Source organism: Dunckerocampus dactyliophorus, chromosome 2 (assembly GCF_027744805.1).
Source record: "Dunckerocampus dactyliophorus isolate RoL2022-P2 chromosome 2, RoL_Ddac_1.1, whole genome shotgun sequence".
Taxonomy (NCBI): Eukaryota; Metazoa; Chordata; class Actinopteri; order Syngnathiformes; family Syngnathidae; genus Dunckerocampus; species Dunckerocampus dactyliophorus.
In genome coordinates this window covers 19,653,941-19,668,345 of record NC_072820.1, presented here as the reverse complement: position 1 = coordinate 19,668,345, position 14,405 = coordinate 19,653,941, and the positions used below count along the sequence as shown (strand labels likewise).

Below are 14,405 nucleotides of genomic sequence, written 5' to 3'. Positions count from 1 at the left end.
GAGTCCCTAAAGTCTAGACATTTAATATACATACATTATGCAAAAAAGTGAAATTTAATGAATAATTAATTACTAAATAAAAATACAATACAAAATTATGTAATTAAAAGGAAAAATTATCATTTAAAATACATGAAAAACATTTTTTTAAAGAAGAAAGTACTTATATATATATATATATATATATATATATATATATATATATATATATATATATATATATAACATTTAAATTGTTAAATAGTATAATAGCATAACATAATATAAATAATTGTATAATATATACATTTTTGCCTGTGTTCAGACTTCAGGGACACCCTATACTGCAGTGGTTCCTAAACTTTTTACAATCGCGTACCCCTTGAGACATTTGACCTGAAGCCATGTATGCCCTACTCCTGCACACTTAAAACAAATACACCTTTTTATCTAAATTAACTTGAAAAAATTAACATAATTAATTGGTAAATTAATTTAATTAGTAATTCTGGGTCATAAATGTGTATTTTGCATGGTCACATTTTGATAAAGTTTCACATGAGCACTGATAAATAGATAATTAATCATCCTACATATCTTTCATTCCAGTCTGATGTTGGCATTTTTCTGTTTCAATGGCTTGAATTTGAGGTTCAGTGTTGGGCTCGAACACAAGACCTTCGGAATGTGAGACGAGAGCGCTGACCACCGCGTGTTCAGCGCAGCTCTCAAAGCAGAGGGAGTGAGGTTTACCAACGTACACTTGCGCAGCCTCACAGGCTGGCATCCGTTACACAAGGAAACATATTTTTTACATGAGAACATTTAAAACAAGCATTTTAGTTATTATAGTAAGCTAAAGTAAGCGAGTAAAAGCATTTTACATTATAATACAAGAATTAGTGGAGTTTGCATGTTCTCCCCGTGTGCGTGTGGGTTTTCTCCAGGCACTCCGGCTTCCTCCCACATTCCCAAAAACATGCAGGTGAGGTTAATTGGCGACTCTAAATTGCCCATAGGTATGAATGTGAGTGTGAATGGTTGTTTGTCTATAAGTGCCCTGCCATTGGCTGGCAACCAGTCCAGGGTGTACCCCGCCTGTCGCCCGAAGTCAGCTGGGATAGGCTCCAGCATGCCCCCGCGACCCTAATGAGGATGAAGCGGTACAGAAAATTGATGGATGGATGGAATTAGTTTGAGGTTTCTTTGACAAATACTTTCAGCCAGTTTGTATGGAGGAGTGTCTCAACATCCATCTGACACCCCACTAAGAAAACCTGAGAGCTAAGCTAACCCTCCGTGACGTCAACATGACCCTCTTCTTCTGGACATTTCCTGATCCAAAGTCCGAAGCCAGCACCCTGCAGAGCTCTTTTAAACTGCTGCTTTACCCCCTGATAGCGTCCAGCTGCCTCCTTCCAGCCAGCATGTGTCCTCATGGCATCCTCTGACGTCCAACCTCTCAGCTGCATGCAGGACATATTGTCTCAGTGAAGATGGACACAAACTAAATGTTGTCTTAATGCTCCTCACCTGCTTGTGCAGGCTCTGCCAGCAGGCAAACAAACGACGTCTGCTGAGCCTGGACGGTGTTCCACAGTGGATTCGTCTCCCTGAGGACGCACTGATCATCTCCACGTCTCCATCGCCGAGACTCCAGTTGACGCTGACGCGCCACGCCTCACCACCTGCACGCCGCTCGCTACTGCTAACACCTGTCAACAATGGAAGACATCTTGGTTTACAAAAGTATACTGTGGACACTTCATTAGGTACCTCTGCACTTGTCCCATGATGTCCATGTCTGGATATACAGTATGTGCAGTTGGAAGAATTAATTTTCACTTTTATTCGACCCGCGAGATGTAGCAGATGGAGAGGTGATAAAAAAAGTACTTAGTATGAAATACTACCATCTACAGGACTGAAGTGGAACAGTCAGACTGACATGTTTGCTAGTTGCTAGTTGTGCCTAATGAATTGGCTCTTAAAGGTCAAAGGGCATACAGGCAAGGAGCAGCTGCTGGCGTCTATAGGGGAAGGAAGGACGCCTGATGGGGGCCAGGCGACGCGTTAAGACCCGGTCCAGGTGACCCGTGTGATTCAGCGTCCCCACTATCAGGCTGTACAGGTAGACAGGCTCCAACAGGTGTGACAGGAGCGCCCCCTGCAGGCCAACAACACACCACCTGGTGACCCCAAAGATTGTCCTCAGTCTCTTGAAGAAATAAAACACTTGAATTGTAAAATAACTGAACTCACTTTGCTATTTTGTCAGTGCAGGACATGCTGCCCGCAGGTTTACCCGACGACACGGCTCCTCTCTTTCGATGTGCTCTGACGGGCAGCGTGCCCTCGCCCCCAATAACCTTCTTCCTCAGGCGGCAGCGCAACTTCCTGCTGTCTTCTGGCGGCACAGCAAGACACGTTCAGCGAGGACACATAGTTTAGTTAGCCTTCTCTCTAAATCTGAGGGTCTCACGTAAGGCGTTGGTCTCGTAGGGACAATTGAGTCGAGCGTCACCACATGGCGACGAGGTCACGTACATGTGGAATCGAATGCCGTCTCGTAATCGGAAGACGCTGTGGCCCGTTGTCGGGACAAAGATGGACTCTTCTTGGATGGCCTTCTCAGGATGACTTCAGCATAGTGAAGAATAGGTTTTTTTTTACAAACTACTGCTAAGTGACAAAAAATAGCATCAAAAAATAAAATATTTGACCTGAGCAGCTCCAGCTGAGCATAGAAGAATATCAGCAGTGCCCTCCTGCAGATGACCTCAGCATGACAGTCGCTCACTGCGCAGTCGGGACTGCAGACGTTCAAACACTTGGTCCCTGTTGCCATGGAAACCACCTCAGCTGATCTCAAGTCAAATCCTGGAGGCAAAAGTATTAAAGCAGGAAGGGACGTCCACACTAAGATAACTACTTGACTTTCTCAATGTTAAAGGGATAATTCGGACACGATAGTTTTGACACGTCATCCTCATCAGCACTGTAGTGCATCAACAGTGACATTGATGACCTACTTCGTCCTGTGAGCAGAGTTTTGGTCAGTTTTTGGTGTTGAAGAAAGTAGTTCCGGCTAGTTGGTGTGGACATAAAAGAAAAGCGTTTTGCTTTTCAATTAATATGCATTCAGAAGAGTAATAGCAATTTGCATCACAAAACCGTTTGACATTAAAAAGTCAGGCCTTACAATGGTTCAGTATTTTCTCTCCCTTCATATTGTTGCGTGCCTGTACAGTGTTGTGTATGTGTTTCAGTGCTCTCACTTGAGCTCTCTCGCCTCGCAGTGGTTGTCATCCACGCATCTTAACACAGTGAAACTGAAATGACTCTTTTGAGCATACTGTATATTGTTTTGAGAAGCAAAACACTTTACTTCTGTGACCCCACCAACTAGCCAGAACTACCTTTATTCAACACCAAAAACTGACCAGAACGCAGCTCAAGAGACAAAGTGGGGAGAAAGTTACGGTTGATGCACTACACTGCTGATGGGATGTCATACAACTTCATGTCAAAAAATACCAACTATCCCTTTAAGCTAAGGTAGCTGTTTACTGTTTTTCCCCCTATATGCTAAGCTAGGCTAGTTTATTTCTGTCTTTTTTTCTTTAACTGGGATAGCTTCCTTCTGTTTTGATGCAAAGATGAGATAGCTGTTATGTCTTTATGCCAAGCTACGATAGCGGCTTCCTATCTGTATGCCGCGCTTCTCTGGCTGCTTCCTGTCTTCATGCTAAATTGAGATAGCTGTTTTTATGCTAAGATGCGATAGCTATATGGGCTTTATACTAACTGCTTGACTGTAGGATAACCGAGGCCACCTATTTCCTGTCTTTATGCTAAGCTAGACTAGCTGCTTCCCATCTGCATGCTAAACTAGGCTGACTTCTTCTTGTCTTCATGCCTAAGTGGGATAGCTGTTTTTATGCTAAGATGCGATAGCTGTTTTTGCTTTATACAAGCTGCTTCTTGCCAGTATGCTAGCCGAGGCTATGTACTTCCTGTCTTTATACTAAGCTAAGCTGGATGCTTCCTGATGCTTTTATCAGAAATAATGTTGTGTCTGGCGCTAACCTGTGGTCATGACAATGGCAGCCATGACTTTGTGCGCAGAGAGGCCGTCATGCATTAGCTGGTCATGTTTGAGTGTCACCAGCTGGAAAATGGACTCTGCAAAGAACTGCAAAGAACAAGTCAGTATTTGTGTGTAGAAACAACTAAAAGATGCTTTGACCCTTGACTCGTGTATGAACGTTGGCGTGAAGGTGAACATCAAGTGTTGACTTTGACACATAACAAGCGTGTTAAAACGATGTGATTATTTCTCCGTCACAGTGTCTTCCTGCTTCTTGCTCTGCTGCCCGTCCTCCTCCTTCATTAATGTGCCCTAATCATCTAATCACTAACGTGTCTTGACTGACAGCTCATAACATAGCGACAAGATGGCAACTGAGAGAACTATCTGCGATGTACAATGATCGTTGTCAGCATATTGTGATGGATTTCCTCCACCATTGTTGTGTTAGCGGTAATTTTTACGTTTTTTTTCTGGATGTCTGGTGAAGGCACTCTGGGCTGCTGCAGGACCAGCTGATTTGTAGATGGGTGAAGAACTAAAATGCTAAAATCCTGTTGGTATATTGAGGTGGATCTACACTTTGTCACTATCGCTGGGATTATTGTGCGACTAAGGTACCAACTAGATCAGATCCAGAAGGATAGATGATCCCTGTCCAAGAGACATGGATGGATGAAGAACTAAACACTACAGCTATTATATGAAGATATGTTAGGACTTGTGGAGCATCACCATTCCAAAGGATATCTGTGATCTGACCACACCAGGTATCAATTAGTGTCCCTACTTAAGAAGTATCCTACTAAAAGAATTCTCAGGGCGTTCAATTGATCGCAATTGGACTGGTCAGGTTGTCTTAGAAGACGTTTCGCCTCTCATCTGAGCAGGCTTAATCAGTTCATGCTCAAAAACTCGGTGGGACACACACCAGTCAGACTAGATAGGACAGCTCAAGTCTGAGAGCCTGGTGCAAGATCCAATTTATGTATCCGCTAATGGAGGAAGCAGGTCCAGACAGGAATGGTTGGCTCTTTAGTGGTGTCAAATGACGACCGTTAGGATACAATGGCCACCAATGATGGTCGTTTGAGTGGTATCATCTTCGTTAGCATCCCATTCAGTTCTAATGATGTTCATGGACCCATCTGAAACCAAGGCTATGCCTTGTTTATTTGTTAGAGGCTAAATGACTATTTGAGTATTTTAGGAAGAGATGAAAGGACAGCAGGTGGTGTCGTAGACTATCGTAGACATTCTCCGTCCAGAATGTATACATTTTTGTCCTCAGAAGTGTGCTCTTACGCTTTGAGGTGCAGGTAGAACGCAGAGTCTTGACGTGAAGAGTTAGCCCGTCTCTATCATGCCATGTGCCTGCTTCAGTGGCTGCTTGGTTTCCCCAATGTAAAAATCGGTGCATTCCTCACTGCACTGGGCAGCATACACCAGATTGTTCTTCTGGGTATGGGGTGTCCTGTCGTTTGGGTGTACCAATCTCTGTTTCAAAGTGTTAGCAGGTTTGAAATGTACTGGTATGTTGTGTTTGTTAAAAATGCTACTGAGTTTCTCAGATATAGCTGAGACATCTGTGATGACAATGTTATAGCGTCTGCTACACTTTTCTTCCTCATCCACCTTGCTTTTCTTCTTTCTGGAACGAGATGCACTTTCTACAAACGACCAGCTGGGGTACTGTAACCACAAGTTTTGAGGGCATCCCTCAGGTGCTTATGCTCTTTCTCTTTGGCCTGTGGGCTGGTGGGAACACTATCAGCTCTGCGTCATAGGGTTCTGATAACACACAGTTTGTGTTCCAGTGGGTGGTGTGAATCAAAAGTAGGTATTGGTCAGTGTGTGTGGGTTTTCTATAAACACCAACATGGAGGCCACTGTCGCCTGCAATGTGGACGTCACAGTCCAAAAAAGCCAACTTATTGTTGTTATCCTCACGCGTGAGCTTGATGTTTTTGTACACTGAGTTCATGTGCTTGGTGAAGGCTAGCACTTCTTGGCTTCTAATTCTGACCCATGTTCATCCACATTTCTGTACCAGTGACTTGGTGCTGGTAGAGGTTGGCCATAATAGGGAATAGTGGCGAGCCCATAGCACAACTGTGCTTTTGTCTTAAAAAAAAATCCCATGAATTGAAAATACGTTGTATTGAGACAAAGTTCCAGCAAATGACATGTTTGTTCTGGGTTGAGCGCGGATCTATCTTGGAGGGTATGGACAAGGTGTAAACATTGCCTGACAGTTTCCACGACATCCTGGGTTGGAACACAGGTAAACAGGGAGGTGACATCGAATGAAACAATAGTTTCATTTTTGTCCAGTTTTTTGTGTCTTATTTTCTTGACAAAGTCCATTTAGTTTTGGACGTGATGCGGTGTTTTGCCCACCAGGGGCGCTAAGATATTGGCCACATACTTGCCAATATTGTAAGTTACAGAGTTAATGCTGCTGACAAAGGGAGTGAGGAGGGCCCCTTCTTTGTGTATTTTTGGGAGACCATAAATGCCAGGGATGGTCTTGTGGGTATAATCGGTAATAAAGTGCACGGCTAATTATTTCCGACTTCTGTAATGTTTGCAGGTTCTCAATTATCTTCTTGTACCCACTGGTTGGGTCTCTTTTTAGTCTTTCATATGTGTTGGCATCATTGAGGAGTGTAAGTAGCTTGCCATGGTAGTCAGTTGTGTTGAGAATTACTGTGCATCTCTACTTGCCTGCTGGCAGGATTGTGATGTTTTCATCTTTGCTCAGCGATGTCACAGCTTTTCTTTCCTCAAGGGTGCGGTTAGAAGGGGGGGCCTTGGCATTTGAGAGAGCTGCCAACACTTAACCAAATTTGTTCCCCATTGGTCTCAGTTAGGTTATTCTTCCGAGGCTAAACGTCTTCTAAGACAACCTGAACAGTCCAGTTGCGATCGACTGAATGCCCTGAGAATACAATGACCTGGATAAATGAGAATATTCACAGGCCTACTAAAAGAAGTACAACCTACTCATGGAACGTTCTACTCTCTGTCAGATGACTGTGAAGCTCACCTGAGGCAGCTGCCGTGTGGCGCTGTGAAGGTCCATCAGCGTCCTGCCAGGGCCCACGCTTACGTTGTACAAATACCGTAAAACAGCAGCTGCCGCCTGCTCTTTAGCCAATCTTTTACTGTGACTGCACCCTTCAAAGAACCTCCCCTCCACCCGGACCACCACCATGAAGCTCCTGGTGGGTCGGCTGTAATGCTGCTCTGTCAAGCAGAAATATTGCAGTCCTGGTCGTAGTTTGTCGAGTAGTGCCAGAGGACTGAGTTGTTCTAAAAGGGAAGTGCTGAGGACTTGAGTGAACTTGCTAGAGAAGATCTCCTTCTTCTTTTCCATGATGAAGCTGTTCTTTTCCGTAATGAAGGTGCAGCTTTCATCTTCTGAGCAGAAAACGTCACAATAGTCCAGGTGGTCTTCAGTGAAATCCACACTGGCAGTCCTGGTGTCCTCCAGACTGGTATGAACGTGTGAGGAAACGGGGAACTGGATGAAGGACTTGAGGGCCATCTCAGCAGCCCTCATCTTGGCCTCTTTCTTTGTCGCTCCCCGGCCCACAAAGTGAAAACCGTTCACGTCCACGCCCACAGAAAACACAGGAGCGTGTGGGGGTCCGGTCTTTGACGTGACCTCGTAGTGCAGACCAGGTCTTAACTCGTTCAAATGCACCAAGGCAGTCTTATGAGCCAACACCCAGGAGGTTCTCTGGCACGGAAACTGTCGGTTCTTGCCATCCATCAGGGGCCGTTTCCTCTTTGAGGCTCCACGATGCTTCAGTAGTTGATGTTGGTCCACTTGGTGTTGGTGGTCTTCCACACAGCTTGGACCTGAGGACACAATCATCACCCTTGCTTTATCTTCTTTTGGTGGTCTTCTATTCTCAGCATGTTTCCACCCAGGCTGTTCTTGACACCATAAGCACTCTAGCGGACTTTGATGATGGATGCTGAATCTTTTACTAAACCAAATCACACACACTTCCTGTCACCATCATGTCATTGTGACACAGGCGGTCATTGTATTAGGACAGTTCATATGATGACGTGGTTACGTACGTGGTTACGTACGTGGTTACGTACACAATCCTATAATTTATTACTCCGTGTGGCGAAAGAATACTGTATGTAGGCGGAAGAATACGTAGGGGAAATAATATGAAGGTGGAAGTATACATAGGCAGAAAAATACGTAGGCACAAGAATACATGGGGTAATAGGAATACATTGGCGGAGTAAGACAGTCACATGTCGCTACACAAAGAAAGGACAATGTCAACTATGATTTTGTTAGTTCCATTTTTTCATTCATTATGTGTCCTAAGCGTGAGGCAGACTTTTCTGATCGCAATGCTTCAAGAAAAGGAAAGTGAAAAGTGAAATGAAATTTGTGAAAAGCTCAGAATGTGGAGAACTGCTGCATGCCTGGTCCAAGCCACTCAAATGCCGCGACCATCATGAAGGGTAAAGAGGGTCTCTTTGAACACGTGAAAGGGTCTGCTGTTACGAAATGGACAGTGATAACTAAGAAGCGTACTGGTGTAATTATTGAGACTTCCTCCTCCCAATAAGCCTGTCTCTCTCACCCTTGCAACACCCCTTCCACTGTGTTCTCTCTTTTTTTAGTATTGTTTCATTTAATTCTTGTATTTAATCATCTAATTATTTTATTTTACTGTATATGTCCACGTGTTTTGTCTACAGCGTGAGTGACTTAGATGTTCATTTAGCTTAAAAAACTTACACTAAAACTCAACTTTCATTGCTGTTGTAGGATCAGAATTTTCTGCATCCAGCTGCAGCTTATTGAAATCTTCATTTAGCTTTAAATGGAACATTAAATTAGGCACAGTAGGAAGTGTGTGTGCGTGCGTGTTTTAATGTGGTTTTCTAAGCTTATTTAACACAGCACATGCTTCCTTTTACTTTGCTCAATGGTAAAAATCAATTTAATTTTATAAAAAGTTGGATTTTGACACTGTTTAAAGTCTGCTGGTGATTAGCAATACAGTCTATTATTATTCAATATGAACAGTTGTGTCAAATTGAACACAAAGATAAAAATGTTAAGGAAAAAAGTTTATTTTACAAGCAAGTATGTTGGCCTCAGTCAGGAGATCGTGAGTTCGTATCTCCGTTGGAACATCTCTGTGGGGAGTTTGCATGTTCCCCCCCTGGTGTGGGTGGGTTATCTCAGGGATGTGCTCTATCTCGTATGTGCTCTGCGATTGGCTGGCTACCATTGGCTAGCCTCTTGCCCGAAGACCGTGGCACAGGCTTCAACATACCCGCGTCCGCTGTAGAAAATGGATGAATGTTTAACTTGTAGAAGTGTTGCTGACCTCAAAGTTAAATACAATATTAATAATGTAATGTAATGCAATGCAGCGCTTGTAGTGTAGTGTCTTGTAGTGTCAAGTAGGTGTGTCACGAGATCTTGTGAAATGAAATCTCGTGACACCCCTACTTAGATTAAAACATGACAATATTTCTCGTTTAGAGAAGATCTGCCTTGTGAGAACAGATCAGCCAGAAGCCAATCAGACTGAACTTTGGAATCTGTTATGAATGATAATACAAGTAATATGGAAGTGGCAGTGTGCGAGGAACTTTTGGAACCACACGTTAAGTGCTTTACACACACTATAAACTCTGCAATCCAACCTATCTTGGTGTTCTCAGCGTCACCCGCACGTGATGTGTGTTTGTTTTTTCCATTGGAGTTGAACAGCTGCCGCAGTGTGAATGTCCAAGCAGAAGCTATAGTAATTCTGCATTTCAGCAAAGTTACTTAAGATTTGTCAGACCAAAACACGATGTTCGGACTTGTCTGCACCATTATTCCCCTAGCGATTCTACAGTATTTTACACTCGTTACATTTGTCAGAGTGTCAACTTTACAAGCATTGGCGATCACCGGTGGAAGTTAGTTACAAATGCTCCAAGTTAGTGGCAGAAATGAAAGTCAGGTGAATCGGTGACGATGTCTTACAAGATAAAGGGTTAAGTGGGTGTTTTGCTGAATTAATAATGGTACTGCAGCGACAAACTCTGCGTCATAACAGACCTCATACGTAGAAGAGGTCCGTGTCGACAATATAGTGACATGGTCGCTATAGTTAGCGAGTAAGAGTGCGCATTAAAAGTAAAAGACAGGAATTGTTTCTTGCGTCATGTATCTATTCTGTAATTAAATATAAGCGGTTAACAGAGTGAGGTATGCACAATGCAGGTGAGTGGGAGTGGAGCTCCACCTCCGATTGTGCAAAAGTATTGCCGTGCAATGGCAGTCGAAGAGCTGCATAAACCCCTCCATAATGCAACCGAAGCCCTGACCAGCGGTAGAGCCAAAACACACATGGGTGTCCAAAGTGTGGCCCAGGGGCTATCTGTGGTTGGTGGCTCATTGCAGCAAGAAAGAAAAAAACAGCAAAGGTGGAAAAATAGAGCAAAAAGGCATAATGCAACTAGAAAAACCTAAAATGTTCAAACTAATAACTATGGGTGCCACGAGACACCCAACTCACGAGACGAGACGATGCACGAGATTGGGTCCACGCGGCGAGATTTAACATTAATTTTAAGAAAAGTACAATGAAAAATTACGACTGGACAAACTTTTTTACTTAACTGAGTAACAAAACAATGCAGGTGTGTTTTGGAATGTTAATTGTGTCACAAATTGACACTCAAAGATATTGTCAACATTTTTTTGAGACCAAATACTTGTAAACCACTGTTATGATATTATTATAATAAGAATTATTATAATAATACTACAGCGCAATGATTTCCTCTTGTCTACGTGTCTTTGTCTACTTCCGTCAGGGCTGTCCTTTGATATTTATAATAAAACAAAACAATTTATAATATTAAAAAAATTGTACCTAAACATATTTAAAGACAAATCTTTGTGTTTTTTTGATTAATTATGAACATTTTGCTCATGCGTGTTTTACCAGGAAGGCAAGCGTGTCCAAGATCTGCCTTCATGGCAGCTTGGTCAAGGGCTGAGTTGCATTGTTGGGGGAAGATTTTTATAGCTTTCAGACATGCATTGCACAGCGTTACAGAGGTGGAGCTCCACTCACTGTTCGCCTCACCTTTGTTCATCACTTATTTAATTACTGAATAAACGCATGACACAAGAAACACCCTTACTTGCTAAATATAGCAACCATGTCGCTAAATTGTCAACACGGATCTCTTCTATGTATGAGGTGTTCTATGAAACGGAACAGGTGTTCGCCGGTACATGAAAGTTAGCGCTGATTTTTTTTTTCCATGTTTCAGGTCCATCCATTTTCTGTGCCGCTTCTCCTCATTAGGGTCGCGGGGTATGCTGGAGCCTATCCCAGCTGACTTCGGGAGACAGGCGGGGTACACCCTGGATTGGTCGCCAGCCAATCGCAGGGCACATATAGACAAACAACCATTTACACGCTATCGACAATTTAGAGTCGGCAATTAAACTAACATGCATGTTTTCATGTTTTTGGAATGTGGGAGGAACCGTGCGGCCATGTTTCAGATCATCAAACAAATTTAAATATTAGTCAATGATAGCACAATAGATGGCTGGACATTCTCCTTCAGGATTTTTTGGTAGACAGCAGAATTCATGGTTCTATTTATCACAGCAAGTCTTCCAGGTCCTGAAGCAGCAAAACAGCCCCATTGGGGGGATCACCAGCTCAGTTATTTTGTCGTTGACAAATATTTACATTTGTTTGATGATCTGAAACATTTAAGTGTGACAAACATGCAAAAAAAGAACACATTTCACACTACTGTAAATGATTAGTAGTAGCAGCTACAAAAAAGAGAAACAAAGGGAGAAAAAAGTACAGTACTAGCAGTTACAATTGCCGTCATTATTTTAACTTATAGTTTTTGTTTCAATTTGTGGAAAATATTTCAACAGTTAAAAGCATTATGCTCACGTCATGCATGCAAAGTTATAAAACATGTCCAAATGTACCTGCATTGTTTTGTGACTCAGTTAAATAAAAAGTCTATTTGTCCAGTCCTATATTTTGTCATTGTAGTTTTCTTAAAAGTAATGTTAAAATATCACCTCGTCTCGTTCTCGTAAACCCATATCATATATCGCCTCGTCTTGTGAGATGAGTGTATCGTGACACGCAAAGTGTCGAGTCATGTCAAGTAATGTAATACTGCACAGTAATGTGGTGTAATGTAACGTAAAGTAATATAAAGTATTGTAATATAATGCAGTCATCTGCTCATCAGATGTCAGGCAAACAGCAATTTGCAAATGAACATGTTGTTTCACTTTTGTGTGCATGTAGGAATTATTGAGGCAACATATGGTGCAAAGAAACAAAACAACAAGGAGAGTAATCATCTCTAAAGCCTCATGCTACTCTTCTATTTTTTTTACTTTCACTTTTTACTATTTGTTCACATGACACAAGTTTGTACTTATTTTCTATTGTAATTATTGGTGATTTATTTATTCTATATATCTATGTATGTGATGAATTATTACATGAACATCAACATATTAGGGAAAAAAGGCACCATGCATCATCCATCGCTGTAAGCATTAGCAAGTGAGCTAAGTACGCTCAAACGCAGGATTGGACGGACTGATGATTGTTCTAGAAGCATTTATTTCTTTAATGTCCACAGAAAAAAAGGCCATCGTCTGGTTAATGAAAGTGGAACGGGCTTAGAGCGCTTTGAATAAGCAAAAAGCCATCACCACGTAATCTGCCGCCTTTTCTGAGGATTAACATGAGGACAACAATGGCAGATTAATCCTGAGAGGATGACCTGTTGCTCTAATTATCATTAACACACACACACGAGAGGCAGAATTACAGCACAAGTCTGTGGAGGCCATCTGCCTCGAACATTTTATCTCGGAGAGCCATTCTCGTCTCATGTTTGAACTGACGTCATAAGTGATTTGTTTGATTATTACTTGATAACAATGTTAACATGCTGATGAACTGTCTCTTCATTTTTTGGAAAAAATGCTAACACTGATGCTACATTCTAGTTTAGCATCATGCAAACACCTGCCTGCTGATCATCAACACAAGGTGAGGGCATCGTATTTTGTATTTTAAAAACATTTTGCCTTCAATTTAGGTTAAATTTATAAAAGGAATCATTGCTATATCATTGCTATTGCTAACCCAGGTGTGTCCAAACTGTGGCGTGGGGGGCATTTATTGCCCACAGTGTGTTTTTTATTGGCCTTAAACGAGAAAACTCAAAAAACAACAGCAAAAAGAGCAAAAAGTTGAAATCTTAATCCTAATAATACCAATACTAAAAATACACTTTGTCACCTTTAACACAAAACTGACATACAGGCTGTTTTTCCTTTAAATATTTATGATTTATGAGCAAATCTACGTTGAACTGCTTTTAGCTGAAAAAGGTTTGGACACCCCACACGATACTGAATACCGATCCATGAAAACTTTCTGCAAAATTATGTTACAAAAAAATCAATAATTTTGTCAAATCACACCATATTTCATTATTAGTTTTCTTTCAACTATTACTGACGAATACAGAACAATTATTCCATGATCGAGCCTATAATCTAATAATAACATGCAAGTATGTCATTTCTACGTACATAAAATCTGCAAGTAAGAACACTTAAAGATGTTAAAGTTTGTACTCACCTGTGTTTCTACTCCTTCTTCTCCTCTTCCTCTTCCTCCTTGTCCCTGACACATCACACACCTCCATGCTGTGTGTGTGCGTGTGTGTGAGTGTGTGGATGTGTGTCTTCTTCTTTAGGCCTTTTTCACACACTTTACTGTTGTGTGTTGCAGTGTGACAGGATGAAGCAGTGCAGCTACATGACCCCCACAGATATCTCTTCTCCAAACCACGCCCCCCGCCCCCCTGCTGTGACATCACGCCGCATCTCTCGTCCACAGGCAACAATAGCACACTTTAAATGTCAATGCTCTACATTTAAAGTGTGACACATCATTTTTGCAACAGTTTTGATCAATTTACTCGCCAGGTGTCAATGAAGGTTGCTTATTGGATGGTGCCTTTGTTTTAATGACATATTACAATATACTGCGTATTACTCAGGAGACAGATAGTTACATAGATAAGATAGGTCGATGTAAATAAAATGAACTTTATTGACACTGTGATGTTTTGAATGACAATACAGTAGTTGATTATCATAATCTGTCGTAATGACTTGCTGCTCATTAACAAACATTTTTATGCAGCTTTCCTCCACATCAGACACCCACAAACAAACAAAGACTCCATCTTTACTTTCCAGTGACTC

The 14,405-nt window shown here is 41.9% G+C and overlaps 1 protein-coding gene across 2 annotated transcripts; it reads right to left on the bottom strand.

Annotated features, from left to right (window-relative positions):
* Positions 1–246: 246 nt before the first annotated feature.
* On the bottom strand, positions 247–13,929 carry LOC129176786 (double-stranded RNA-specific editase B2-like). 2 transcript variants are annotated; one of them, XM_054767186.1, is made up of 9 exons: positions 13,774–13,929; positions 7,119–7,936; positions 4,069–4,174; positions 2,703–2,859; positions 2,462–2,619; positions 2,242–2,386; positions 1,987–2,168; positions 1,513–1,694; positions 247–1,445 (listed from the first exon to the last, which is right to left on the bottom strand). In XM_054767186.1, the coding sequence occupies exons 1-9, from the start codon at positions 13,838–13,840 to the stop codon at positions 1,269–1,271; spliced, it is 1,992 nt and encodes a 663-aa protein (XP_054623161.1). In that variant the 5' UTR covers positions 13,841–13,929; the 3' UTR covers positions 247–1,268. The 2 variants fall into 2 exon arrangements, with proteins under 2 accessions (XP_054623161.1, XP_054623162.1); XM_054767187.1 differs by having other exon boundaries at positions 2,242–2,383.
* Positions 13,930–14,405: the final 476 nt, after the last annotated feature.